Source organism: Phalangium opilio, unplaced genomic scaffold, assembly GCF_054372755.1.
Source record: "Phalangium opilio isolate 3A_F unplaced genomic scaffold, DU_Popi_V2 ptg000045l_1, whole genome shotgun sequence".
NCBI lineage: Eukaryota > Metazoa > Arthropoda > Arachnida > Opiliones > Phalangiidae > Phalangium > Phalangium opilio.
The window spans coordinates 3,437,367-3,463,158 of record NW_028324168.1 but is presented as its reverse complement, the minus strand read 5'-3'; the positions used below and the strand labels follow the sequence as shown (position 1 = coordinate 3,463,158).

The 25,792-nt window shown below is 37.2% G+C and overlaps 5 protein-coding genes across 5 annotated transcripts; 3 read left to right on the top strand and 2 right to left on the bottom strand.

The window, feature by feature from the left end:
- Positions 1–5,243: 5,243 nt before the first annotated feature.
- Positions 5,244–6,392, top strand: LOC149676755 (adult-specific rigid cuticular protein 15.7-like). The gene is made up of 3 exons (XM_089838554.1): positions 5,244–5,255; positions 5,393–5,473; positions 5,549–6,392. Exons 1-3 carry the CDS (start codon positions 5,244–5,246, stop codon positions 5,864–5,866), a joined length of 411 nt encoding a protein of 136 aa, XP_089694680.1. The 3' UTR covers positions 5,867–6,392.
- A 4,924-nt stretch (positions 6,393–11,316) lies between these two features.
- Positions 11,317–12,726, top strand: LOC149676754 (uncharacterized). Its single transcript, XM_089838407.1, has 4 exons — positions 11,317–11,421; positions 11,507–11,599; positions 11,780–12,449; positions 12,530–12,726. Exons 1-3 carry the CDS (start codon positions 11,410–11,412, stop codon positions 12,425–12,427), a joined length of 753 nt encoding a protein of 250 aa, XP_089694533.1. The 5' UTR covers positions 11,317–11,409; the 3' UTR covers positions 12,428–12,449; positions 12,530–12,726.
- A 43-nt stretch (positions 12,727–12,769) lies between these two features.
- Positions 12,770–21,729, bottom strand: LOC149676752 (uncharacterized). The gene is made up of 5 exons (XM_089838553.1): positions 21,692–21,729; positions 21,591–21,612; positions 20,663–21,343; positions 14,548–14,646; positions 12,770–14,490 (listed from the first exon to the last, which is right to left on the bottom strand). The coding sequence occupies exons 1-5, from the start codon at positions 21,727–21,729 to the stop codon at positions 13,327–13,329; spliced, it is 2,004 nt and encodes a 667-aa protein (XP_089694679.1). The 3' UTR covers positions 12,770–13,326.
- LOC149676753 (uncharacterized) lies at positions 16,499–17,313 on the bottom strand. The gene has a single exon (XM_089838408.1). It carries the CDS (start codon positions 17,279–17,281, stop codon positions 16,553–16,555), a length of 729 nt encoding a protein of 242 aa, XP_089694534.1. The 5' UTR covers positions 17,282–17,313; the 3' UTR covers positions 16,499–16,552.
- A 1,622-nt stretch (positions 21,730–23,351) lies between the features above and the next one.
- On the top strand, positions 23,352–25,135 carry LOC149676751 (cuticle protein 19.8-like). Its single transcript, XM_089838493.1, has 4 exons — positions 23,352–23,420; positions 23,837–23,926; positions 24,029–24,221; positions 24,287–25,135. The coding sequence occupies exons 1-4, from the start codon at positions 23,409–23,411 to the stop codon at positions 24,580–24,582; spliced, it is 591 nt and encodes a 196-aa protein (XP_089694619.1). The 5' UTR covers positions 23,352–23,408; the 3' UTR covers positions 24,583–25,135.
- The last annotated feature ends 657 nt before the right edge of the window (positions 25,136–25,792 follow it).

The window sequence follows — 25,792 nt, the reverse complement described above, 5'->3', positions numbered from 1 at the left end:
TTTGAAAAATAATCCCAACTATAAATAAGGGACCCTCTATTGTTTCACCTGCCTTTAAACTAAAGCAAGTCGCTCTTAAAAAATAATACAAATGTTTTTTTAGGAGAGAAATCACGTATCTTTAAACCACATAACCATAAAAATACTTGTGTTTTGTTCTTAATAAGGACACGTTTCTATATTCTATAGTGGGTACGTGGACAGGTGAAAAACTGGTGGCATCTTCACTCGGAAAGGTTATAAGTCTGTCAATAATCCAACCATCCAAAATTAAAGGTTTCCAAGGAGTAAGGTTAGATTAGGTTGTATTTTAGCTATTTAAGGTGCTGAATTCTAAAGCCGGGATGGATGCTTTTAAACAAGCGGAAGCTGTTAGCAGCACGTGCCTGTTTACCGCCTGTTTCCCTAATTCGTCCGTTTATTCGACGTATCCCAAGCAAGGTATAAAATTAAGTCCCCTCGTCTTTATAAATAAATGAATGAATGAGGTTGCTTTGAGCGCCCATGCGAAGCGCCCGACTATAATTAAGTTTCTAGGTGGTGGTGCAAGCCGGTGGTGGTGGTTATTCGGATCGGAGGATGAAGGTTTTTAATCTCCTACGGGATGCTAACGAAAAAACACTAAACGTTTAGAGGCCTACGGTAGCAACCTGTCGTCTTTCTGCCCAAAACCTAAACACCCCCGTCAAACGTACATATATACATAGATAGACCAAGGTCCCTAAAAAATTTCCCATGGAGCTACGCAATCATGACATGCCATGGGAAATTATTTCAATTTCAAACATTGGGTTGCCGTTTAATCAAGAAGTGATATCTAGTTTATTAGGGAGAAGGTATAAGATGCCTAAGTATTCGCGCCATACTCCCTGTCCCCCTTTCAAAATACAAGGCGGGGATGTAAAAGGAGGCCGGGCTATTTCGACTCTTCTCAGTCGGTAAATACGTAATTTTCGTCATTCGCGTCGCGCTGACGTGAATTTTCAAGAACCAATGAGATGCTGGTTGTAATTTAGAGGCGGCGGGGATTAACTCCGGACTGGAGATAAAGCTATAAATGTGGCGAATTTAAACCTTCTCCCTAGTAAACTAGATATCGCTTCTTGGCTATAAGTAATCATGATATGGCATGGGAAATTATTTCAATTTCTAACTTTGGGTTTAGTAAAAATTTGAATGGTCTTTTATGGTGTTTAATTATAGCTAGGGAGATATTTTCTAGCCGTTCATCATGATATTGGGAGCAATTACTCTACTGAACGTCTATTTTCAAATGATATTACTGCTGGTTTTAATGTTACTAACTAAAGTTGGAAAAAGTACTCTCTATTCAAGCATGTATTTTTTTTCTTTTTGCATTAGTTATAAAATCTCTTGCAAAATAAAGTGATTAAAAGTTCATAAAGGTTTTCAAATGAGATATATCTCCATTCTCCCCTTTTCCATATGTTGCATCGCGATAATTGCAGGACCACCGTCCTATTAGGGGAAGTGGCTCTAGTGCTAAACGACGGTTAACAATAACCTAATGGATCTCTAAATGAGGGACAGGATTATAGACTGTATCTGTAACGGATGCTTGACCACCGTCTCATCCATCAGCTGCCCTTTACTACATCATTTTCCATCATTTAATCCCTCAACAATGAATGGGACGATGATGGTTTAAATATTTCTTTTTGCCCTAACTAGAATCGAATGTTTGGAAAAATACGAATGAGGTATTAATAAAAAAAAATAGCCAGGCCACGAGGAAAGTTAGTATTCAAAAAACCCTCTCTGGGATGTTAGGAAAAATCTAGTCGCGCCATCTGGATGAAAACCACTAAAGTATATTATGAGGAAAAAAAATAATTGTAAATCTGCTTTGGAAATTAAAGTATAAAACTTAATCAAAAATTTTATGGCTCAATTGCATTTTTTCTGGGTAATATATATATTTTAGTTTATCAATGAAATTATTAGTTCTAAGGTATTACTCTAGATGGCGCTGTTAAAGTGAGCAACAAAAAATTTGAAATCAAGTCAATACCTCACTGACTCCTATTTAGTTTTAGTTTCAGTTTGAGAGAAGGAAATTATGAATGTAATAAAACTTTCTAATAATAAACTGAGGACCAATATGCAGCGGAATTTGAGAAAAATTTCAAATTATATCAAAAATAAACAGCAACAAAACAAGAGCTATACTTCCAATAAAAACGTTTGGTTTCCCCAAATACTTATTTTAATTAACATTAAATATTAAATAATTAAAAATAATGTTAATTTAAGACTAAATCACGCCGCACTGAAACCCGAAAAAAAAAATAGCAAAAGACTAAAAAAAATTCCACAAAAAAGTGGAAGGTCGCGAGAAACGACTTTGAAGTTTGAACAATTGTGATCTCGCACAAACAAAAACCGTCTTATTCTTTCAAACGGTACAATTTCAAAGATCCGTTATTTTCAGGCGTTGTAACCGACTAAGCATTGTGTCAGCGTGTAACTGGTACCTAACGACGGGCGTGAATCCAAAAAATCCCTTATCAAAAGGACCAATAAATAATAACAGGTTTTAACTTCTAATCTGCCTTTCGTCATAACATAAGTTCATAAGATACGTTCACCATAAGTTTGTTACAAATTGGAGCTTGTCATGAAGTGAGTGAGGGAGGTCATAGATTCGCCGTAAGGCTAGCGACGCCTGGTGAGACGCTGCATATAAAAGGCTTAGTATTCAGACTAAATAGGAAGATGGAAGTCCTGCAAAACTAACAGAATAGGACTTCAATTCTCACTTGTCTTTCTCGAACTAGCTCGAGCTGTAAGTCTCTAGCATTACGAAGTATAGAAAGTCTCATACTTATACATATGACTTATAAACTTATGATCAAAAGTACTTCTTAACATTGTAAGTTGGTCTGACTGTAATGCGAGGGTGTGAATTTTGTACTGATTCAACTCACGAAGTATAAGAACTGACTAAGCAACTTTTCACATCATTAGGCCTGGTATAAAAAGTGTATTTTAATGGAGGATATATTAAAGTTACGAAGAATATAACATACGCCATTGTAATTTCTACGAGGTGAAATTATAAAACCGGGTTTTTTTACCGGTAATAGGTATTGTTTTTGTCTTTGGAATGTAACGACGTAAGTTTCGCAGGTTTTTTTAGGTCTAGGTATGAAATTAAATAGCTACGTTTCGTGTTGTGTTATGTTAGATTATCTTATGTAAGATTTATAGTCCAATTATGCGATGAAATACAAGTTCTTTGAATTTCGACCCAAAACCTGAATTAAATAGTTTTCGTACAAGAAAAATTGGAATATTTCTTTTGTGCGTTTAAACGATTTGATCCATTTCAAAATTTCCTGACACTTACAGGCTTTCCCTGACTGACTAAAGTCAATTCCCCTGACCAATTTTCGCACTTTTATTTATAGAAAAAGTCAGAATGTCGCGTTTAAAGATAACCTTTCTGACAATTTCAAAATTCCCAAATATTAACCATTCATTTAAAAAAAAAATCCCTGACTTTTCCAAGACACCATTTCAAAAGAGTGAGGGTCCCCTTGGATACCATTTCAATAGAGTGAGGCTCCCCTTGGATACCATTTCAAAAGAGTGAGGTTCCCCTCGATCTATTATCTTTTCCAAATTTAAAATTAAATCATATCTCCTTAACCCATATTAATCGCAAGAATGAACACCATCTATTTTAATCCGTAAAAATTTCTTCAAGAAAAAAAAAGCGTTATGGAAGAAATAAATCAATGAAGCGCGAATAGCGTTCACCCTAAAATCAAATTAATTAATTTAATTATAATTATAAATTCGTCATCATCAAGAAAATTAATGTTTCTAAAAGTTGCCATAACGAAATCGTGCAACTAATGTCAATTAAAACGAATGCCAAATAAATATAGCGTTAATAAATAAAATAAATTTATAGAAATAGAAAATGCGCGCTGGCATTAAAAATTGGGTTAAGGTCGTACAGCACAACGGGGAAATCCGCCATACCATACTACGCCAGAAAAGAAAGTTTTAATTTTTGTTTGGGACGAATTCAAATTAATTTCCCTGGTTAAGACGGGAGCCGCCCCGGGCCGGATTTGTATGGGCTTGAAATACAAATTAACCCCATGCACTTTTTTAAAGCTATCTTTGAGGGATGCTGGAAACATGGAATCATTTATCAAAACGTACGTATACAATCTTAATCCTCAAAGTCTAAAGAAAACATTTAAATTTTGTTTGCAATTTCTTTCTAAAGATATTATTAAAATGGATTAGAAATTTTCAAAAGTTTTAAAATATTGCCATGACAACATTATGAATGATGAATTAGCGCGATTTGATTTGTCAAGATTTACAAATTTCTAAGTAGAAAATTAATATTTAAAATACACAGGTGGTAAGTGTTAGGACCGACTATGCATCAATCCAATACCACACCTTTTTTGTAACACCCCATATACACCACTTGTAAAGCATAATGAACAGAGGGTTGACGTCACTCACAATGCATTTGTTTTGAATTATAATATAAAAGAAACGCGCAATCCTTCAAATAATTAAAATTAAAATTAAAATAATTAAGTATTCATAAAAATTAAACAGACCATCTTTCAACTTTTTTTTTTAAAAAAAATCCAATGCCGGAAACTTAAAAGTTAAAACTCCCCAAAATTCTTATATATTAATTAAAGCAAGTTAATTCTCTCTTTTTCGAATTAAAGTTATTACACGCATTGTGGTTCTTTTTTTTACAAACCAACCTCAGTTAGTTTTAAGCATTAACCGAAATGAATCATTCTAGAAAAACATTTTGACCCTCAAATAAGCTATAACTTAAAAAAGGTGTTAAAATTAATTTATAAAAGCTACAAAAGTAATGAAAAGTAAAAACTGCCCAACAGAGCGTTTCGGTGATCTTGGCCTTTAACAAAACTATACACTTTAAATACTCCCACTACTATAGTACAGAGCATTAGAAGATAGATTACATTACAGACCAGCCTCTACAGTCTTTTGGACACGCTGTATTTATACATAGGCGGTCAAGCTTGAAAGGAGCTCTTTTAACCTTGTTGTAAAAATAATTGTATCATTCATTGCAGAACCCTGTACTGCACCATAATTGGTTGTTGAATTAAAACTACCTCGCATTTTTTTGTGCCTTATATATAAGGCTTGGTAAGTATGGTCTGACACTTCATTGTGGTACTCGCTTACGGTATAGCCTAACAGACATGGTTTTCAAAGTAAGATTTAACTTGGTCTTTAAGTACTTAAGTTGTATATAGAGTTTCATTCGTGTTTAAGTACTTAAGTTGTATATAGAGTTTCATTGGTCTTTAAGTACTTATGGTATACATGGTTTCATTAAATATATTTTCAGTTACTTGTAATCAGCGCCTTGGTGGCTTACGCTAGTGCTGGAGTACTTGGAGGTAAAAGCGTCCAATCGAGACAACAGGATGTAAGTACTTTCAAATACGTTACGTTCATTTACTTTTGAGGACCTTATACCATTTTTGTGATATGCCTAACACAGGGACACGGAAACTACGCTTTTAACTATCAAGTAGTTGACGGCCTAGGGGCCACTAATGGTCGTTCGGAAGTCGGAAGTCCGGGTAGGGTTGTGGGAAGCTACAACATTGCCGATATCGATGGCAGAGTGCGTAGAGTTGACTACGTAGCTGACGAACACGGATTCCGAGCTAAAGTTCATACAAACGAACCTGGAACCGCTGCTAGTTTACCAGCGGCCGCGGTCATAGATTCACCATACGCTGGTAATGTAGCTGGAGACGCGCCCGTTTTGGCTGCTGCAACTGGATATGGTTACGGATATAGTAGATACTACTAAACTGAACTGAACTGAACCGATCCGATCCGAAAGTATATAGCATCAACGTAATTTATTAGTTTCATTGTATGTGCAAAATCTTGGGTATTTTAATAGGTTAAAGGGCACGGGGAAATTGGTTATGGTGGTTAATACTAAACTATCTTGGGTTAGAACTGAACCGATCCGATCCGAGAGTATAACATTAACATAATTTATTAGCTTAGCTTCATTGTATGTGCAAAATCTTGGGTATTACTATTTTAAATAGGTTAAAGGTCACGGGGAAATTGGTTATGGTGGTTAATACTAAACTATCTTGGGTTAGAACTGAACCGATCCGAGAGTATAATATTAACGTAATTTAATTTATTAGCTTAGCTTCATTGTATGTGCAAAATCTTGAGTATTACTATTTTAAATAGGTTAAAGGTCACGGGGGCAATAGGTTATGGCATGGATATGGTCACGCTACCTTATAAGAGTTCATCATTAATTTTAAATATTTAATCATCATACGGTTCGGGTCTGAACTGATTCGTTTAAAGGTTACAGGGTCATGGGGTACGCAGCTTGCTTTTCATTCTTTGAAAAAAAAAAAACTTAAAAATTCAAGTATCAACCTTTCTAATAAATATTAAATAGTTGCGCTATATATTCCTCTATAGCTGGTAACATTGCATTGTTCTGTTAAGTCTGTATTGTATAAATGTATGGTTTTTAATGTATCATTGTTTTGGTAAGCAAAGCTATATAGTTTTGTACAGAATTTTGTATTTTAAAAGTCGTGAATACTGAATTATTATAATTTAAAATAATAAAAAAAAAGTATATGGTTTTTTTATATCATTGTTTCTTTATAATATTTTTGTTTAAAGAACAAAAAAGACGGGGATAAATTGGGCTAAGGGAATTAATACCGTCGCGTATGAAATAATTTCGTGTCGAATTTTGAGACACTAATTGGCATTTTTTTTTTATTACCAAGAAGTGATATCTAGTTGACTAGGGAGAAGGTTTAAATTCGCCACATTCCTAGCTTTATCTCCAATCCAAACGTAGGTCCGGAGTTAATCCCCGCCTCTAAATTACAACTAGCCTCTCATTGGTTCTTGAAAACTCACGTCAGCGCGATGCAAATGACGAAAATTACGTATTTTCCGACTGAGGAGAGGCGAAAGAAATAGCCCGGCCTCCTTTTACGTCCCCCCTTGTATTTTGAAAGGGGGACTGGGACTATGGCGTGCGAATACTTAGGCATCTTATACCTTCTCCCTAGTAAACTAGATATCACTTCTTGGTATAACTATTATTTCTTTAAACCGTTTCTTCGCAGTCTCAAGTTAATTTCGCAATTGAATTTCTACGCTTAGTTTAGTTTAAGAAATGGTCAATGCTTAGTAGCACTTAAAGTTAATTTTCTTTAGCGATAATTAGCGTCAAAGTCTTTGAGATTGGGCGGCGGTTTGCGTCACTACAGAATCAGAAGCGCGGAATGTAAGAATCGATTTGAGCTGAACCATTAATGACTTGATGACCAAATTTAACGACGTTCGATTGTCGTAACTTATAGAGTTACGAAATATATAAAATAATTCTCGTATAATTTAAGATAATTTCGTTAATTTTAAGGTCATAAAATAAATAATTTATATCTCGTTTTCAAAATGATTGAAGCGTTATTCGCATAATATTTTTATTTATTAATTCCAAAAATTATATATTTTAGAATTAAAACAATAAAAATGCTCCGTTTCAAGAAAACAAGGTGGTAAATTTTGAAATAGTTCTAAAAAAATTCAGGAATAAAAAAATTAAATAAGATTAAAAACGAAAGTTAAAATATTCCTAAACACTTCCGTTATATTAAAATTAAAGGAAAAACGTTTAAAAATTCCACGCTGGGATTTAAAAAAATTTTAAACCGATAAATCTCTCTCTACCCGCCTGTCCAAGTTCTTAAAGGCTCAGTAACTGTAATACCTCACGCTACCTCTTATTAAAGGGTGGGTGAAAAGGAAAATGAGGCGATTTATATTTATTTGTTCTTCTAACAGGGATAGATTTAATTTTAGAAGTAGGAATGGAGAACAGAATAATGTGGGCGCGCGTCAAAGTCCCGAACCCCCTTCCGCGGGACGGAGGGGTATGAAAGAAGAGGCGGGGGTCATAGCGACAGAGGTAAAAAGGAATTATGTATTTTTCGCCGTCCCCGTCAGTAACGTCATCAAAACGTAGTTTAAGTCAGCCAATAAGATAATTTAAACTTTTCATTACGTGTTGGAGGGCGGGGCTCTATAATGGGTGGTCTATGAGTCGGACTGAAGTAAATACTAACAGTTCTCTATTGCTACTTCTACTAAGACCAATCTGCACGGGGAAAGATCCAAGAATTAAATTGCCTCCGAATGATTTTGAAATTCAAATTAGTCTGAGATTCCTCGCATAATTTTCAACCCTCCCTTTAAAGTTGGGTAGTAAAATCATAAACTAGTTTTTCACCTTTATCCCTATTGATATGCAAGTCAGTTGGCTGGTTGTTCTACTTAGAAATTAAAGAACAAAATAATATAATAAAAAAAACAGCATTCTCAAAACGCCTGTATCCTTATTTGGATGAAAGCAACACTAGGCGAAAGTATTTAAGTATTATATAATTTTTTTCAAGACGAGATACGACCACAACCCAAAGCTTCCTGCGATTATAACTGGTTTACTTTTAAATTAAACGGAACCTTGCCTTTCACACCAGTGTACTTTCACGTATTTAATATGCACCGTATAAACTGAGCCAATATCCCGTTAGATAATTTGAATGATTGAAAAATATCTAGAGTAGGGGCACCTCCCTGCCTTTGACTAAATTATGCCCTATAGGTGGTTAACATGGAGTGCCACTACTCGATAGTCGCCTATGAGGTAGTTGGTTCCTTAAAAGAGTGCAACAAGGGCGCCTAGCAGCAACCACACCCATTCTGCTTATATTTACTTGCTTTTTTGAAGGTGAACAACATGATATTAAAATGATCGGACTTTCTAAACAGTCTTTTGATATTGGGACAACATTCCCGGGAAGGGCACCTGTATTCCTACGCGCGGCGACAGAGGAGTGGTTCAATCAAGTCAAGGAAAATAGGCTTTATTTAATAGAGGGGTAGCGTAGTTGCTCAATTCAATTACACCGAAATTTTTTTTTTAAATTTTTTTAAATATTTATAAATTTTTGGTATAGTAAATCTGACGCAAATATTCGGGATTATTTCACTAAAAGAACGTTTAGTTGAACCGGTATTAGGTAATATTTCCTGCTTTGCGATTTTACGTAATCTAATTTCAATAATTATTAATTAACATTCGAATTTGTTCGTTGGAATTTTCCTAGTAATAAATTTTTGGGGTTTGTTTTTTAATTTTTTTTTTTTGGAATTTTAGGGAAATGAGAAAATCGTGATATACTAATTACGTTGATTAGAATTTTTTTTGGGTGTATTAAATTAACTATTGTATTTTTTCCTTGCTTATAATTTAAAATTAATTGCCCATAACGTCAAGGATTCTCAGGAAAAATATATGGCGCTAATTTGATTAACGAAGTATGATGGTAATGTACATGTATGTTCATGGACAACTAGAATTCACACTTCCAATTCTTAAAAACCCTTATTCAATATGTAGACAGGAAATACTGAATTTTCCAGGTTTTTTTCCATATATTTCCCCGAGTTTTCCAGCTTTTTTCCCATATATTTCCCCGAGTTTTCCAGGTTTTTTCCCATAAATGGAGTAATAACAATGGGAGTGGTTTTATATAGATGAATCAACACCTTCAGACAGAGCAAACTTACTCAAACCTCACAAAGTTCTCTGAATTTTTACTAAATATTCTAAGTTTCCCTGAATTTTACTAAATATTCTAAATTTGCATGAATTTTACTAAATATTCTAAATTTGCATGAATTTTACTAAATATTCTAAATTTGCATGAATTTTACAAAATATTCCGAATTTCCCTGAATTTTACTAAATATTCTAAATTTCCAGGTTTTTATGAACCCTGTAAACCAATATTAATCAATCCTAAAAATAAACTATATAAGGCGGAAATAAACCTGGAAGAAATAAATTAAATCTAACCCTTGAACTATAAACTATGACATCATTAAATCCGTCACCTTTAACCTCCATAATATAACAATTGAATATTCGATATAAAAATATGTAAATTATTTAAATTTAAGTCTATGGGATCGTAATTAAATTTAACTAACATCCGGTACCAGACAACTAAAGTTGATATGATATTATTTATAATGACCCAATAAATAAAACCAGAAAGTAAAAACACGTGGTGGAGAAAGTAGGTCTTACGGAAACCGTCGTTCTACTAATTGTACGATAATTAGTGTAAGAAAAGAAAAGAAATTATAATTATTCAAATCCAGTAGCTAGCTACAAGGGTGTTGTTTTCGGGGATCGAAAAAACACGATTGTAAAACAATGGTACATTTTTACTAAAGTCTAGTATTAATTTTAATTCTAATCCTTGGATTTGTAAAACGGCATATTCACCATTTAACCTTGGACGCCGACAAAACTAAATAAATTACTAGAATTCGTTTTCGGTTTCAACCAACTGTAACAATTCTTTCAACTTCATCACGTTTAAACATTAAGACTCTGGAAAATCCAACCTTATACATTAGTTAAACGGCGTAACTAACTACGCTTAACCAATGCGGGGTCCTTTTAGTTAAAAAAACAGAAGCTCAGAACCTAAAAGTAAATCGTTTAACTTGCTAGCTAAAGTTTGAAGGCATGCCGAAATTTAAATACACGAAATAAGTTTACACTACATTCAATTAATATAGCTCTAGGACCCATAAACAGAGACCCAACCTTGGCTACCTTGATAAACAAAATAGAGAAGAAAGAAAAAAATATTTAAACCACGCCCAATTATTAAATAAAATACAGGCTGGTTTTTAAAGGTCGCCCAAAACGGACACACCAATAAGAATTTCCCACATGTTCCCGGTTAGGTTAACCCTGAGATTCTCTGACAGTAAAATACACAGCTAAGCCTAACGTATAGCTCGTGACTTTCAAAGGTAAGGTTAGATACCAGGGGGAGGGGGGACGTGAATAGTTAGTGATCGTGGTTATACTCAAAAAACCACTACAGAAGCACACACCCTATTGGGATGGTCAAAATTGTATTCGCAACTAGTTTTCTTACACGTCTTTTACGTTTTTAATGGTAAATAAATAACACCCTCCGGCGTTTAAACGTCTTACCCCCTTGCAGAAACAATGATCCTATTACAAACACCCTTGAAAAAAAGAATTCAGGATTATAATTTGCCGGAATATATAGTATGATACAGGCTAGTACTTGAAGAACACCCTTAAAATTTTTTTTTTATGGATAAAAATTAACACCCCCTTAAGGATTCATTGCGATCTCGAGACGGTATATAAAGGGGTATTGGTCACCCCATGAAGTATCAGTCTCACTTTCGACGAGTATCTTTGAATACACGGTCTAACCCTTAACATATCTCAATATGGTTGCCAAGGTATTTTGGATTTACTCTACAGCGATAATATTGGATTAACTAATCATCGTACGGATTGTAATGTTATCTTTTTGGTCAATTGCAGTTTGTCGTTCTCGCCGCCCTTGTGGCTATTGCCCATGCTGGAATTGTTGCCCCCGCCATCGGAGGCACTAGTGTCAGCTCCAGGCAACAAGACGTAAGTACTTTCGATTTTATAACTAAAACAATGAATTTGGATAGCTTTGGTGTTGATTTCAAGTCCCATGATTGAGTTCTAAGTACTTTAGTTACTTGATTGATCTTCAAGTACTTGAGGTTGCTCATGTCCTTAAACAATTTCTTCCTTTAATCATGGTTTAATTCGCTTCCGGAACAGGCTTACGGCAATTACGCTTTCCAATACCAAGTCACCGATGGTGCTTCAACCCACGGACGTGCCGAAGCCGGTAACAAACACGGAGTCGTTGGATCTTACAACTTGGGCATCATCGATGGTCGTCAACGTAAGGTCGATTACGTCGCTGATGGAGCCGGATTCCGTGCCAAGGTTGCCACCAACGAACAAGGAACCGCCTTGTCCGCCCCAGCTTCCTCCCTCACCGTCTCTCCCTACGCCGGAACCGGAGCCGCTGATACCGTCGCTGCTGCCCCCGCTGTCGTAGCCGCCCCAGCTGTTGTTGCCGCCCCCGCTGTCGTAGCTGCCCCAGCTGTCGTCGCCGCTGCTCCTTACGGACACGCTGGTATCGCTGCCCCATACGGAGTTGCCGGAGTTGCTGCCCCATACGGAGTCGCTGGTGTTGCTGCCCCATACGGAGTCGCTGGTGTTGCTGCCCCATACGGAGTCGCTGGTGTTGCTGCCCCATACGGAGTCGCTGGTGTCGCTGCCCCATACGGAGTTGCTGGTTTGGGAGCCTATGGAGTCGCTGGTTTGGGAGGATACGGAGTCGCTGGAGTTGCCCCATATGGAGTCGCTGGTTTGGGAGCTTATGGCGCTTATGGACACGGAAAGGCCTACCATGGTTAAGCATTTCAACGTTATCCATAAGGTAAATGAATTTCCCATAGAATCCCAAATTCTAAATATCAAAAGTTAACCCTAATTAATATTACAATTATATCTTTACAGTATTTCAAAACAAATCATCCGCGATTCTATGTTACACCGTCAAAGTGAGATCGACCCCAAAAAAGAATTATGACAAGTTCCGCGTATTTAATTTAATATTAACATTAAAATAAAAATAAAAATTATCAAATCAAATATTGCCTTGAACTATCTACTTACTATGGGGGAATTTTAAATTTAATTATTTGGAATGAAAAGTGAAAAGAAAAAAATTAACTTCAATTTTATTTTCTCGTCACGAACATTCTAATTTTATACCTTCGGGTTTTGGCTCTCTGACATTTCAGCTTCCGGTTGTTAAAATTATTTATTCCTTTCGTAGTGTGGGATTATTAAGTATTTGCTTAGGTTATGATAAGGATTATTTTATCGTGGCAGTTCGTGAAACGTACCTCACACACACACGAACGCGCTCTACTAAAAAAAAAAGCCCAACGTTTTGGTGTCAAAATATTTTTTTTTTCAACGACTTAAATTTTTGCAATTTGTAAAAAGGAATTATTTTTTTATATTGAAAATTTCGTTGCCTTTGTTGTAATAAAATATATACTGTGCTCAAATATTATGCAATTTTGTTTTTCTATCGTATAGGTGAAATTAGTCTAATCATTCTTGAATTTGTTGAAGTTATATATAAATTAAGGAAAAGTTTCATGGGTTTTCGTAATTGCAAATTTATTTGGTATAATAAACATTTCTAAAATATATATGTGGGATATAAGTCATCAACCACGTCTAAATTCACGGACAAAAATTATAGAACATTGACATTTTAAAGTATACGAGATAACATTAAACTACCACCAAGGATTATAGAAAGCTTGGGCGGCTAAGGCCTTAGCTTGAGCAGCTTGGGCCTTTGCAGCGGCGATTTGGGCAGCTTGTTGAGCGGCTGACTTGGCGGCGGCTACTTGGGCAGCTTGTTGAGCTTGGGCCTTGGCAGCGGCGACTCGTGCGGCTGATTTTGCAGCAGCTATTTGGGCAGCCTGTTGGGCTTGAGCCTTAGAAGCGGCGATTTGCGCAGCTTGTTGGGCTTGAGCCTTAGAAGCGGCGATTTGCGCCGCTTGTTGGGCTTGTTGCGCAGCCGACTTAGCAGCGGCTACCGAAGCAGCTTGTTGAGCTTTGGCAGCGGCAATCTGGGCTGACTTTTGAACCTGGGCCTTTACAGCGGCAATTTGGGCAGCTTGTTGAGCCTGGGCCTTTGCAGCGGCAATTTTGGCGGCTAATTCGGCGGATGACTTGGCAGCGGCTACTTGGGCGGCTTGTTGGGCTTGAGCTTTGGCAGCGGCAACCTGGGCGGCTTGCTTAGCTTCCGCAATTTGAGCCCGGATCAAAGCTTCGGCTTGAGCTTGAGCAGCGGCGTTGGCGGCAATATGGGCATCGGCAGCTGGATCAGTTACTTGTCCAGGGGCTCCTGGTCCGGGAACGTGAAGAACGGAAGTAGAGTAGATAGAAGGTGAGGCTGGTGCGTATCCAGCAGATGCGGAATCAGAAGCCCATGGATCGGCGGTGTTAGATGATGAACTGGAAGAGTCATCGGAAGCCCATGGATCGGCAGCGTTAGATGACGCGCCGGAAGCGGCCCCAGAAGCTGAGGATTGTGATTGAGACGAAGATCCAGAAGAATAAGCGGTAGCAACGGAATAAGGATTGTTGGTATCAACGGGAGCAACTGGTAGAGCGAATGGAGAGTTGTAGAGAGCGTCACCAGGGTTGCTAGCAGCGGTTCCTTGTTCGTTTGTCGTAACAGTAGCTCTAAAACCACCAGCATCAGCGATATAAGTCACAGTCCTGGTGCGTCCATCAGGATCAGCGACATTGTAAGATCCAGTAACGCTAGCGTCATTCCCAGTCTCTTGGCGACCATTAGACCCTCCTTGCGCATCGTTTATGTTGTAGTTAAAGTTGTAATTGCCGGAAGAAGCCTTAATTACGTATTTAACCAACCAACCCAAGTTAATTTAGAACCCATAAAACCTTAACCCACCACCACTATTACTAAAAGACAGTAATCTTACATCCTGACTTCTGGAACTAGTACTGGTACCACCGGCCCACCATGGAGCTGGAGCGTAACCAGCATGGCCAAAAGCCAAGCAAGAAATCAGTAATACAACCTGTAAAATTATCCGTTAAGACCCGGCTCACAAGTATCCGAGTTATCTTTTTGAAGAAGTTGAGCTTACTTTAAAACAAGCCATGTTGAGATACACCAAAAGGATCAGTAAAGTCACTAAGATCAGGAGAGAAGACTTAAGAAGAAACTGATGACTTTACCACCAATTCCGAACCCTTTTATACCCCAAAAATCGCCATGGTTTAACAGTAATTAACTGAAGTATTAATATTAAAAATTGTTCGATGAATCTTTCTTCATAAGCTGATTTATATCTCCTCCCCCATTAAATAGCCGATAAAATATTTTTAATTATTGTCGGCAAGACATCACAGCTTCTTCGTCATTGGATCAAATAATATATCAATTAACCTTAACGTTTAGTAACTAGTATTAAGGTTGAAATATTTAGACAATTTATACTAATTATGAACGTTCTAATTGGGGTTTATAAATATTTTTTTATTTATATATTTCTCAGTATAAGCAATCTAAATTTTTCTATCGAAATAATTTAATGAAGCCTCTTGATTTTAATAATTGGATGGCTTAACATTTTTGTAAAGGACGTAGAGGGAATTTTAAACAACTTAAAATCATGATTAAATGAGCTCCAGATATCGAAGGACGAACTGCTTTTTAAGTCAGAATTGAGACTAAAGGCGACGTTGCAGCGTAGGTATTATTAATGTAAATGCCCATAGATCCAGATCTAATTTAATATTAAAAACAATGACCCAGGCTAACATTATCTTAAAACTAAAACTTTCCCATATGTATCTTCATTAAATTATCTAGATACTTGGTGTTATTACTCTACGGAAGTAGTTAATCATGGCGTCCACCATAAGGGCTCAAAATAAAAAATATATATGGTCCAATCGTCTCTTAATCATTGAAAATTCAATTAAAGCATCTTAACTAATCCTTAATTGCTTTGGGGCACTCTAATAAATAAATAAATAAATAACACTATAAAGGTAAAACCACTAATTAAGAAAAACTAATTTGCAATTAAAACAGTTCAACGCTGAAAATAACAATTAAGGTATGATTTCTCTAATTATTCTCTATCTAAAACACAAAACTTCTTCGAAAATCACGTGATCCCTTCAGGCAATACAAGTATCAATCAATGCGAAAGTCGAAAATATCGGAATAGTTTTCAAAAAGTGAAAATTAAAATCGAAGGTTAGGATCATTATAAATTTCCTTATTTTACCCCAAAGGCGGGGAAAATTTTTGATATTAAAATAATAAGATGATATTTCAACCCTGAAAATTTAAAGTGCCGGCCTGAGGCAATTGAACTAAAACTATATTATCGAGACCGGTTCGCCTAAATAAGAACCTTCGGAATAAAGAAACATTTTGAAATCGAAGAATTTTGACAAATATTAAAGTGTATTACGCGATGTAGGGTTTATAACGCCAGGCCCAATTATTAATCGCATATTTAAGTCATTAATAGACTTTAATTTATGCATTTCTATTGAAAGCAATCAATATATTACAAGCTAACCCTAATTGGACTCTAGGTACTAACTAAAAGGCCTAGATTTTAATTTTTGCTGACTCAAGTCTCAAGATAAGGTCTCTCATTCTTCTAGACGGAGACCTAAATTCCCAAGTAACACCGGCGAATATAAACGTCCAATTATTCATCCAATAAATGTCAAAATGCGTAATTGGAAAAAATATCCCCTCCTATAGCCTAGATTATTAAAAATTAAAAATAATAAACAAGAGTTTACTAAAAAGCTAATTTCTCAACCTGTTTTCAGGTAAGGTTTCAACCCCCAAAATAAAAAATTAAAACTTTTATAATGAATGTTTTTTATTTTGATCTATGGATAGTTTGACTGTAGTTAACATCGCGAAAAAGATCTAGATGACTTAGGAACTTTTTACAAAATGTGCTTGGCGCTGAGGATACCAGCTCCGTAAAGACCAGAGTTGAGGAGTGGGGCACCGTAGACTCCGGAATTGTAGATGTTAGCTCCAACGAGTCCAGAGTTGTAGATGTTGGCTCCAACGAGACCAGAGTTCAAAAGAGGAGATCCGACGAGTCCGGAGTTGTAGATGTTAGCTCCAACGAGTCCAGAGTTCAAAAGAGGAGCACCGACGAGTCCGGAGTTGTAGATGTTAGCTCCGACGAGTCCAGAGTTCAAAAGAGGAGCTCCGAGGGTGCTGTAAGCCAATGGAGCGGATTGAACGACGGTCTTGGTGACAGCTGGGGCAGCAGCCAAGGCGACTGGAGCGGCGACAACTGGGGCGGCGGCGACTGGTCCGGCGTAGGGAGAGATGGTCAAAGAAGCTCCGGTGGAAGACAAGGCGGTTCCTGGTTCGTTGGTTTGGACCTTGGCGCGGAATCCAGCGGCATCGGCAACGTAATCAACACGACGAGCGCGTCCATCGATATCAGCCAAGTTGTAAGATCCGACAACACCGGCGGCGGTTCTGACTTCGGAACGTCCGTTGGTGGCTCCGAGACCATCGACAACTTGGTGGTTGAAAGCGGCGTTACCCAAAGTGTCTTGGCTTTGTTGGCTAACACTGACGCCTCCCAAAGGAGCGACAACACCGGCGTAAGCGGTGGCCACGAGGGCGAGAACGATAGCGTATTGGAAAGCCATTGCGATACTAACTCAAGTCAAACTAAGTTGTTAACTAGCTAGACTAGATGAAGAAATGTGATTTTTTACATCCATACCCTATCCTTATATAGTAAGTACACCAGTGGAAAAAAAGTGCCCTACCACACCCAAATCAACCGCCCTGAACACCCTTCATTGAAGCAAATTCATTCAATAACTACGATGGGTTTCCCCGTTCAATTATAGACATTTTCGATAACAGACACCAGCAGCATCTCCCTATTACCTTAGACAAGGGTGGGGTTTTTAAATAGGGTTAAACCGTTAAAGATACGCGCTGAAATGGTCCATTAATTTTACCGGCATTCCACAAGCATATTTTTAAAGGTCGTATAAAGAATTAAGAAATACACCTTAGACTAAGGAAGGAAGATATCTAAGAGAGTGGTTCACCTTGCCTAAAGTATATCACAAATTTTGATGACCGAGGACGCCTGTATTGACGTATAAATTGGTTTAGGTGGGGTGGGGTTAGAGTAACAATAGAACATTTTTTTTTGGGTGAGATTTAAATTTTTTCATTTGAGACTTGAGGCGATATGTTAAAAATCAGAGCAAAACACGTTATCGACAACTTGGTAAAAATTCTAGGAACGTTCAGCTAATTTCTGATAAATTAAAACCTCATTATACAAGCGTAAATTTCGAAAAGGATTAATGGATTAAATTAACATAAGTTGAAGATTAACTCCCCCATTTAAAAAATATAACGGAACATTTTATGTGTATGTCAAATTCCGAGAACCCAAAAAAAAATATCAATTTAGAGATATTGTCGCGTAATGTGTTTTAATGGAAGACCTTGGCATTTCCAAATTTAAACACTAAACACTAGGGTTCGTGTAATTAAATAATTAAGCTCCCATTCATAATTTTAATCTAACGGGCTAAAGGGCTTAAAATGGGCTGCCTTAAATTCTTGACAACTAAAATAAATTTCCCGGCCGAGACTTAAAACTATCTAAATCAAGTTTTATCTACAGAAAATGTCGTTATTTGGACAAAATGACATTAAGAACATTAATCAGTTACGGTTAAAATTTCCCTTCATCTATGGATTAATTAATTTCAAAACCCGTATAAGCCTATCAGTGACAGATTAAAGGTAAAGTTTCACGTCAAGCTATAAAACTCGGTGCGTCAATCTTAAGCCTCGTTAAGACAGACGCTCTGAATTTCGGAAATATAGGATACTAGCTGTTACCCGCGGCGTCGCTCGCGTGTAATAAGAACTACCATCAAAATGATACAAAGAATGTGTAGATTTTACTGATGACTAATATTTTTGTAGCATCCTAGGAGCGAAGGCACTCGGCGTTGCCCGTCAGCCCGTCGGGACATTTTTTATTACTTTTCACGCGGACATTATCCCATAAAGAAGGGTTTTTTTAGTTTTTGGCCGCCATTTAAAAAGATGGCAACAAATCGAACCCAAAAGAGCATTTAGTCTGTCTATAGGTTAAAGGAAACCCGTGTACTAAATATCTGTGAAATCGGTTGAAACGCGCGGACTTTGTTGCATAGAGAAGAGTTTTTACATTTCTGGGCGCCATTTTTTAAGATGGCGGCGGATTGCAAAAATCTTTCTTAGTACGCGCCTACTTCTTATGAGTAACGTTCCTGCAAATTTTCAGCCTTCTAGGGCAAGCGGTTTGGGCTGGGCGTTGATTATCTGTCAGTCTGTCAGTCAGTCAGTCAGTCAGTCAGTCAGTCAGGACTTTGATTTATATAGATATAGATTATAGGACCTTTCATGATATTTTAGGATAATATAGGACCTTTCATAAAATTATAGGATAATATAGGACAGGTTCAAAAATATAGGATATTATAGGACAGGTTCAAAAATAGGATATTATAGGACCTTTCATAAAATTATAGGATAATATAGGATATTATATGACAGGTTCAAAAATATAGGTTTTTATAGGAATTATAGGACCCTGGGCTCCCTGCGGTGACTCAGCACATCCATCTTCATAGCCTCATAAAGACAGACGCACTGAATTTTCCACCACAATTGACCAAGGTAAATTTAGGTTTATCTAACTCACAATTAATAGGTCTGTTAGAACTAAAATTACCCAATTAAAGCCTAAGAACCCAGGAAAGGAACTCAAAGCGACCATCTTCATAGCCTCATAAAGACAGCCGATTCAAAGATTTTATAGGAATTATAGGACCAATGGGCTCCCTGCACTCAACGCGTCCATCTTCATAGCCTCATAAAGACAGTCGCACTGAATATACCCACCCCCGCCTCAGTTGGCCAAGGTAAATTTAGGCTTATTGAACTCACAATTAATAGGCCTGTTAGAACTAAAATTACCCAACACCCACCTAAGAACCCGGGACACGACCTCTGACAAATCGACCATCTTCACAGCCTCATAAAGACAGCCGATTCGAAGTTTTACCTATATAGACTGAATTTTCCACCACAGCCCACAGTTGACCAACGTAAATTTAGGCTTATCTAACTCACAATTAATAGGCCTGTTAGAACTAAAATTACCCAACACCTAAGAACCTGGGAAAGGAACTCAAATCGACCATCTTCATAGCCTCATAAAGACAGCCGATTCGAACTAACAAACCTACACTACCCCTTGAAAACCTTACTCCTTTTAACTGTCCGTTAGTTACACATTAAATGAAATATTAATTAATTTCAACGAGAGTAAAAATTAACAGAACCCAACCCAATAGAAAAAAAATTCATAAACTTGAAATATTTTTTTTTGCGTCGAGGTCGACTAGTTTTGCTTTAGTGATTTGCTTGAGGGGTGAACTTTTGGGGCAGTAATGCTTTTACACGCATTTCTTACAAGCTTTAGGACACGTAACGGAAAATACAAGTGGGATATTTTTTTGGTTTAACTTGTCCGGGCTTATCATCCAGTAGGAAGAAGTTTTAAAGGATTTATCTTTCAAAGTGAAAGGAATTAAATTAATTTCGAGGTCGTTTTAATATTTGAAGTATAAGTTAAGTTAGAGAAAGGAGAAAGAAAAAAAATTAGGGTTTTTTCTTCTACCGAGGGTCCTACTCCCTAATATAATCTTGGGTGTGACTTTTTTTTTCTTGGGCGTCATTGGGGTATATAAAGAGATGCCACACCATGTTTAAAATCAATCCAGCTCCTGTTAACTTTTTCAATCAGTCAAGAATTGAAATTTAGTAGCAGTACAATGGCTTTCCAAGTAAGAAAGATTTCTTCAATTTCTTTAAAGCTTTGGGACTGAGGTCTTAATTCCACCTCAAGTACCAATTCAATTACCCAAAAAATTAAACCATTAATAATTTCTTAATGTCTTATTTAACAGTACGCTATCGTTCTCGCCCTCGTGGCCACCGCTTACGCCGGTGTTGTCGCTCCTTTGGGAGGCGTCAGTGTTAGCCAACAAAGCCAAGACACTTTGGGTAACGCCGCTTTCAACCACCAAGTTGTCGATGGTCTCGGAGCCACCAACGGACGTTCCGAAGTCAGAACCGCCGCCGGTGTTGTCGGATCTTACAACTTGGCTGATATCGATGGACGCGTTCGTCGTGTTGACTACGTTGCCGATGCCGCTGGATTCCGCGCTAAGGTTCAAACCAACGAACCAGGAACCGCTTTGTCTTCCACCGGAGCTTCTTTGACCATCTCTCCCTACGCCGGACCAGTCGCTGCCGCCCCAGTTGTTGCCGCTCCAGTCACCTTGGCTGCTGCCCCAGCTGTCACCAAGACCGTCGTTCAATCCGCCCCATTGGCTTACAGCACTCTCGGAGCTCCTCTTTTGAACGCTGGACTCGTCCGATCCGGAATCGTTGGAGCTAACATCTACAACTCCGGACTCGTCGGAGCTCCTCTTTTGAACTCTGGACTCGTCGGAGCTAACATCTACAACTCCGGACTCGTCGGAGCTAACATCTACAACTCCGGACTCTACGGAGCTAACATTTACAACGCTGGTCTCTACGGTTCCCCACTCCTCAACTCTGGTCTTTACGGAGCTGGTGTTCTCAGCGCCAAGCACTTGATCTAAATCGCAATTCCAAACCTAACCAAAATTCGCAGTCAGGACCCCAAAATTATAAACGCCTTGTCTCGTGTGTTCTAAGCTATTTTGTGTTTTCAAAAAAATGTTCAAACGCTCAAGTCAAAATAAAGAAATAACTTATTAAGTTTGTTTAAAAAAGAGTAAGTCGAACTTTGTTGTCTAAATATTATTTTAGGCTTAATTTGAACTTTCGATAGCGATTTCCAAAAGAACTAAATGCCACCAATGACACAATACTTTTTCAAACAATCGAAGTCCCTTCAAAATTTCTTAAAACAATAAAAATTAGAAAAGAAAAGAATAAAAAAGAGGTAAGCTTATGGGACAATTTTAAAAACGAAACAATACCCTCCTCTAGTCGGTGGTTCACAATCGTGAATCGTCATCCTAATTTTAATTCTAGAGAAAGGGGCAGAATTCTTACAAAAGATAAAGCTTACACATCGAAAGAGAGAAAACTAAATTGGATTTTAAACGTTTCCTGATCCCAAAAAGAATTTGCAAAAAAAAAAATATAATAATTTCAACAGCATTGTGGTCTCTCACTCTCTATAAGCTGATGAAAAATGCTTGATAATATTTTGCGCGGATAATTTTAAAACTTCCTAAAAATCTGGGTTAATCATAATTAACTAAACCATTAATTTATGGTATATATATATATATATATATATATTTCTTTTCTGTCGAATTTATAGATAAATATTTGATTTGTTTTCCACACCTATCTACGGGATTTATTTTGGCATTTATAAAGATTAAAATCGGTGTTAGGTACTGCCACCATTTATCAGAAAATTGGAATATAACTTTAAATTTAAGTTTCCCCCAATAATCTTTTATCCTACAACACCATGTCCTAAGTACTTAGTCTCCACCCAACCACCTTATAATAAACCTGATCATATTAAACAAAATAATAATCAGAATAATTTAAAATCATCCTAAAACTAAAATAAATTAAATTAAAATACAGAATAGTCTAGAGAATTATAAGAACATACCATATAATACAATATTAATTTCCCTTAAATTTAAATAATTAATATCCACACGCCCATGTCCATGTTTTTCATCCTAGGAGTATTGATACTATTTACACTGCAGGAGGCGAGGCTACTTGGTACTGCACATTGTCCCCCAAATACCCTAGCCTCCTACAGTGTAAATGGTATCAATCCTCTTAGTCTAAAAAATTACAACAAAATTATCCAACCAAATCAATCAATCATTTGCCATCCTTAACCCATAAATTAAAAAATAAAACCGCACCACAACAGGATATACAAACCAGATCAAAACCATTCAATTAACAACTAAAACACAAAAACCCTTTCCCATTATATCCAAATAAATACCTGCATTTACCTTGCACCATTTCAAAACTAAAAGAAATAGCCCTTTCATCTCGATAAAATAAAAAGTCCTCAGTAAAGAAAATTCAAAAGTTAAAAGTTAAAACTGGCAAAATTTGAAGGCCACGAAATCACCACGGTATATTGAAAGTGAAAAACACCACCACCTACTATAAAGAAGTCGGGGGCATTGTATTACAAACTGAATGTAATATAATTCTCGCTTTTTTAACTTCATGTTATTAAAAGTCCAACACGCCTAGCCTACTAGTCTAAATACCTGGTACTCGAGCGAGACCCACGAATTAAGATGCTAATATTTCGTCGTGAACAAAATAAAATCTCGAAAATAAAAAAAAAATAATAAAATAAAATAAAATAATCCAAAAAGGGGAAAGGGGGTGTTATGGCATTCGCATTTTGAAATATTTTGGTATGTACAACTAACACCAACACAAGTACACACAACACGCTGGTATTATTATTAAACGGATAATAGTAAACTTGGACTCGAGAAGGGAGGGGGGTTGAATTAAAATTTAGGATAAAGGGGGGAAGAGATGGTTGGGCCCTAGATGCAAGGCAACCCCTAGCTCCCCGAGGTCACACCCAGGGTGTAGCGATATTTTACGGGGGATATATAAGCCGGACACATTTTGGTCAGAGAATCAGTATCGAACCAACCGTTCCAACGAGCTTTACTATCCAAAATGGTCTTCCAGGTGAGATTTCTTAGTATAATATATCTTCAACTAAACCCACCAACTTGGATTAAGAGACAGAGCCATAGAAAGAAAGAAAGTGTTTGAATGGTTTAAACACGTCTATGACCCGGATTATTTTCGCGGTACCGCTATTGTTTTCCCGTGCTTGGTGGCGCGTTGCATTATTATTGTTGTTATCAAGATCGTAATGTACTTAAAAAGACTCGATTTCGGGCCCAAACCAGGAAATTATATTACCGAGGGAGAGAGAGAGAGAGAGAGAGAGAGAAAAAACCTAGAGAAAAATGTAGATTACGAATTATATCTGACCTCCCCCCCGCCCAATACCGAGAGGAATTAATGGGCATCCTTTGTTATGATATATGGGTTACATAAATTCCCAACACGGTATCATTTTAAGTTTCCTTTTACAGTACACCGTCGTTCTCGCCCTTGTGGCTATCGCCTCAGCCGGAGTTATCGCCCCACACGGTGGCACCAGTGTCAGTTCCCGCAAGCAAGACGTAAGTACTTAACTACCAAGTAAAACGTAACCCAAACCAAACCCAAGACGTAACCCAAACCAAAGCCAAGACATACCCTAATCTCGGGGTAACCTATAACAGGATCATGGCAACTACGCTTTCAACTACCAAATTGTCGATCACGTCGGAGCCACCAATGGCCGAGCTGAAGCCGGTAACAAACACGGAGTCGTAGGAAGCTACAACATCGGGGACATCGATGGACGTCACCGTCGCGTTGACTATGTCGCTGACGGACACGGATTCAGAGCTAAGGTCAAGACTAACGAACCAGGTACGTTATATAAGCTTCAATTCTTGATACAATTACTAAGTTTCACGCATGCAACTCAATTACAGGAACCGCCTTATCCGCTCCCGCCGCTGTGGCCATCAACTCCCCATACACCGGAACCGTCGCTGTTGGACACGCCCCAGCTGTCATTGCTAAACCCGTCGCCCACGTTGCCCCATTGGCCGTCGCCCCTGCCGCCATTGCCCCAGTTGGTATCGCTGCCCCATACGGATACGCCGGTCATGGCGCTGGTGCCTATGGCGGATACGGTCTTGGAGCTTATGGAGGTTACGGAGTTGCCCCAGCTTTAGGAGCTTATGGTGGATATGGACACGGACACGGTCATGGACATTACTACTAAATACTTAAGTTAAAATTAAGTATACGATAGTATTTTTAAAAAAATCTGTTCCCGTACATATAAATATATATATTTTTAAAGTATTTTTAAAATCAAACCAAAAAAATTAATTCAGAAGATTGTTATGTTGTAGGCTACGCTTCTCCCAAAGATATTTAAGGTAAATTAATTTTAAATATTCAGCTCGGGCTGTTATCTATTTTCCTTTTAATTTTTCCCAATCGACAATATTGTATTTGTTTGTAATTGTTATTTATTAGTTATAACTTCTCTCGTGTGATGTAATGTAAATACGTGACGCTGGTAATAGCCTAATTTAAATTATTTAACTTAAAAACTTAGGTTAAAATGGTTTCACTATACATTTTACTATGACACTACTTTTTTCCCAATCCAAAGATTATCTCTAACTATAGCTCAATTTTCTACGCCCCCCCCCCTAATCAAAAAACAATTAATTATAAATGGTTTTATTAATATATGTTGTTCAAGCAATAAAAAAATATCTCTATATTTTTAAATCAATTGTCTTTGTTTTAATAAAAAAAACCTAACTTACTAACGCTATAAATCAACCGTTTCTCCAATTATTTCAAAAATCAAAATTGGCCAAAAATTCAAATTCCTTAATCTGTTAAAAATAGTCATAAATTTATCTTGGGGGAAAATAGGAACCATTTTTCGTGGTTCCCACCCCGCTCTCCGCAACTTTTATTAAATCAATAAAATGATAAAATGGAAACTAAAGAAAAACTTTCCTTTTTTAAAGAAAAGCTGAGAAAAATTATTCGAAAAGATAAATCACCTTCCAAATGGTACAGAACAAAAATTGGGCGAAAGATACAACCTTATTTTATCGTTTTACCAAAAAAACCCCCCAAAAAAGAATTTGTTTAGTATTAACAAAGTGTGTGTGGGGGGGGGACTGTTCAGAATTTTCCCCCCAAAATGGAGGGGGGAAAAGTCGTCAAAATTACGAAGAGAAAAATAAAATACGAGCTTTCAAATTTTATCAAAAAATATATATACACCCAGAAGTTCATACTTCGAAGTGACACAGTTCCTTGGTATCTGATAGCGAATTCCATTGGACTTGGGGCGCTCTAAGTGCTCTATTCTGCCGCTCCGGGCGCTCTGAGTGTTCTAATCGACCGCTCCGTGCGCTCTGAGCGTTCCATTGTAGACCTAGATCCACTCTTGCTCGTATTTG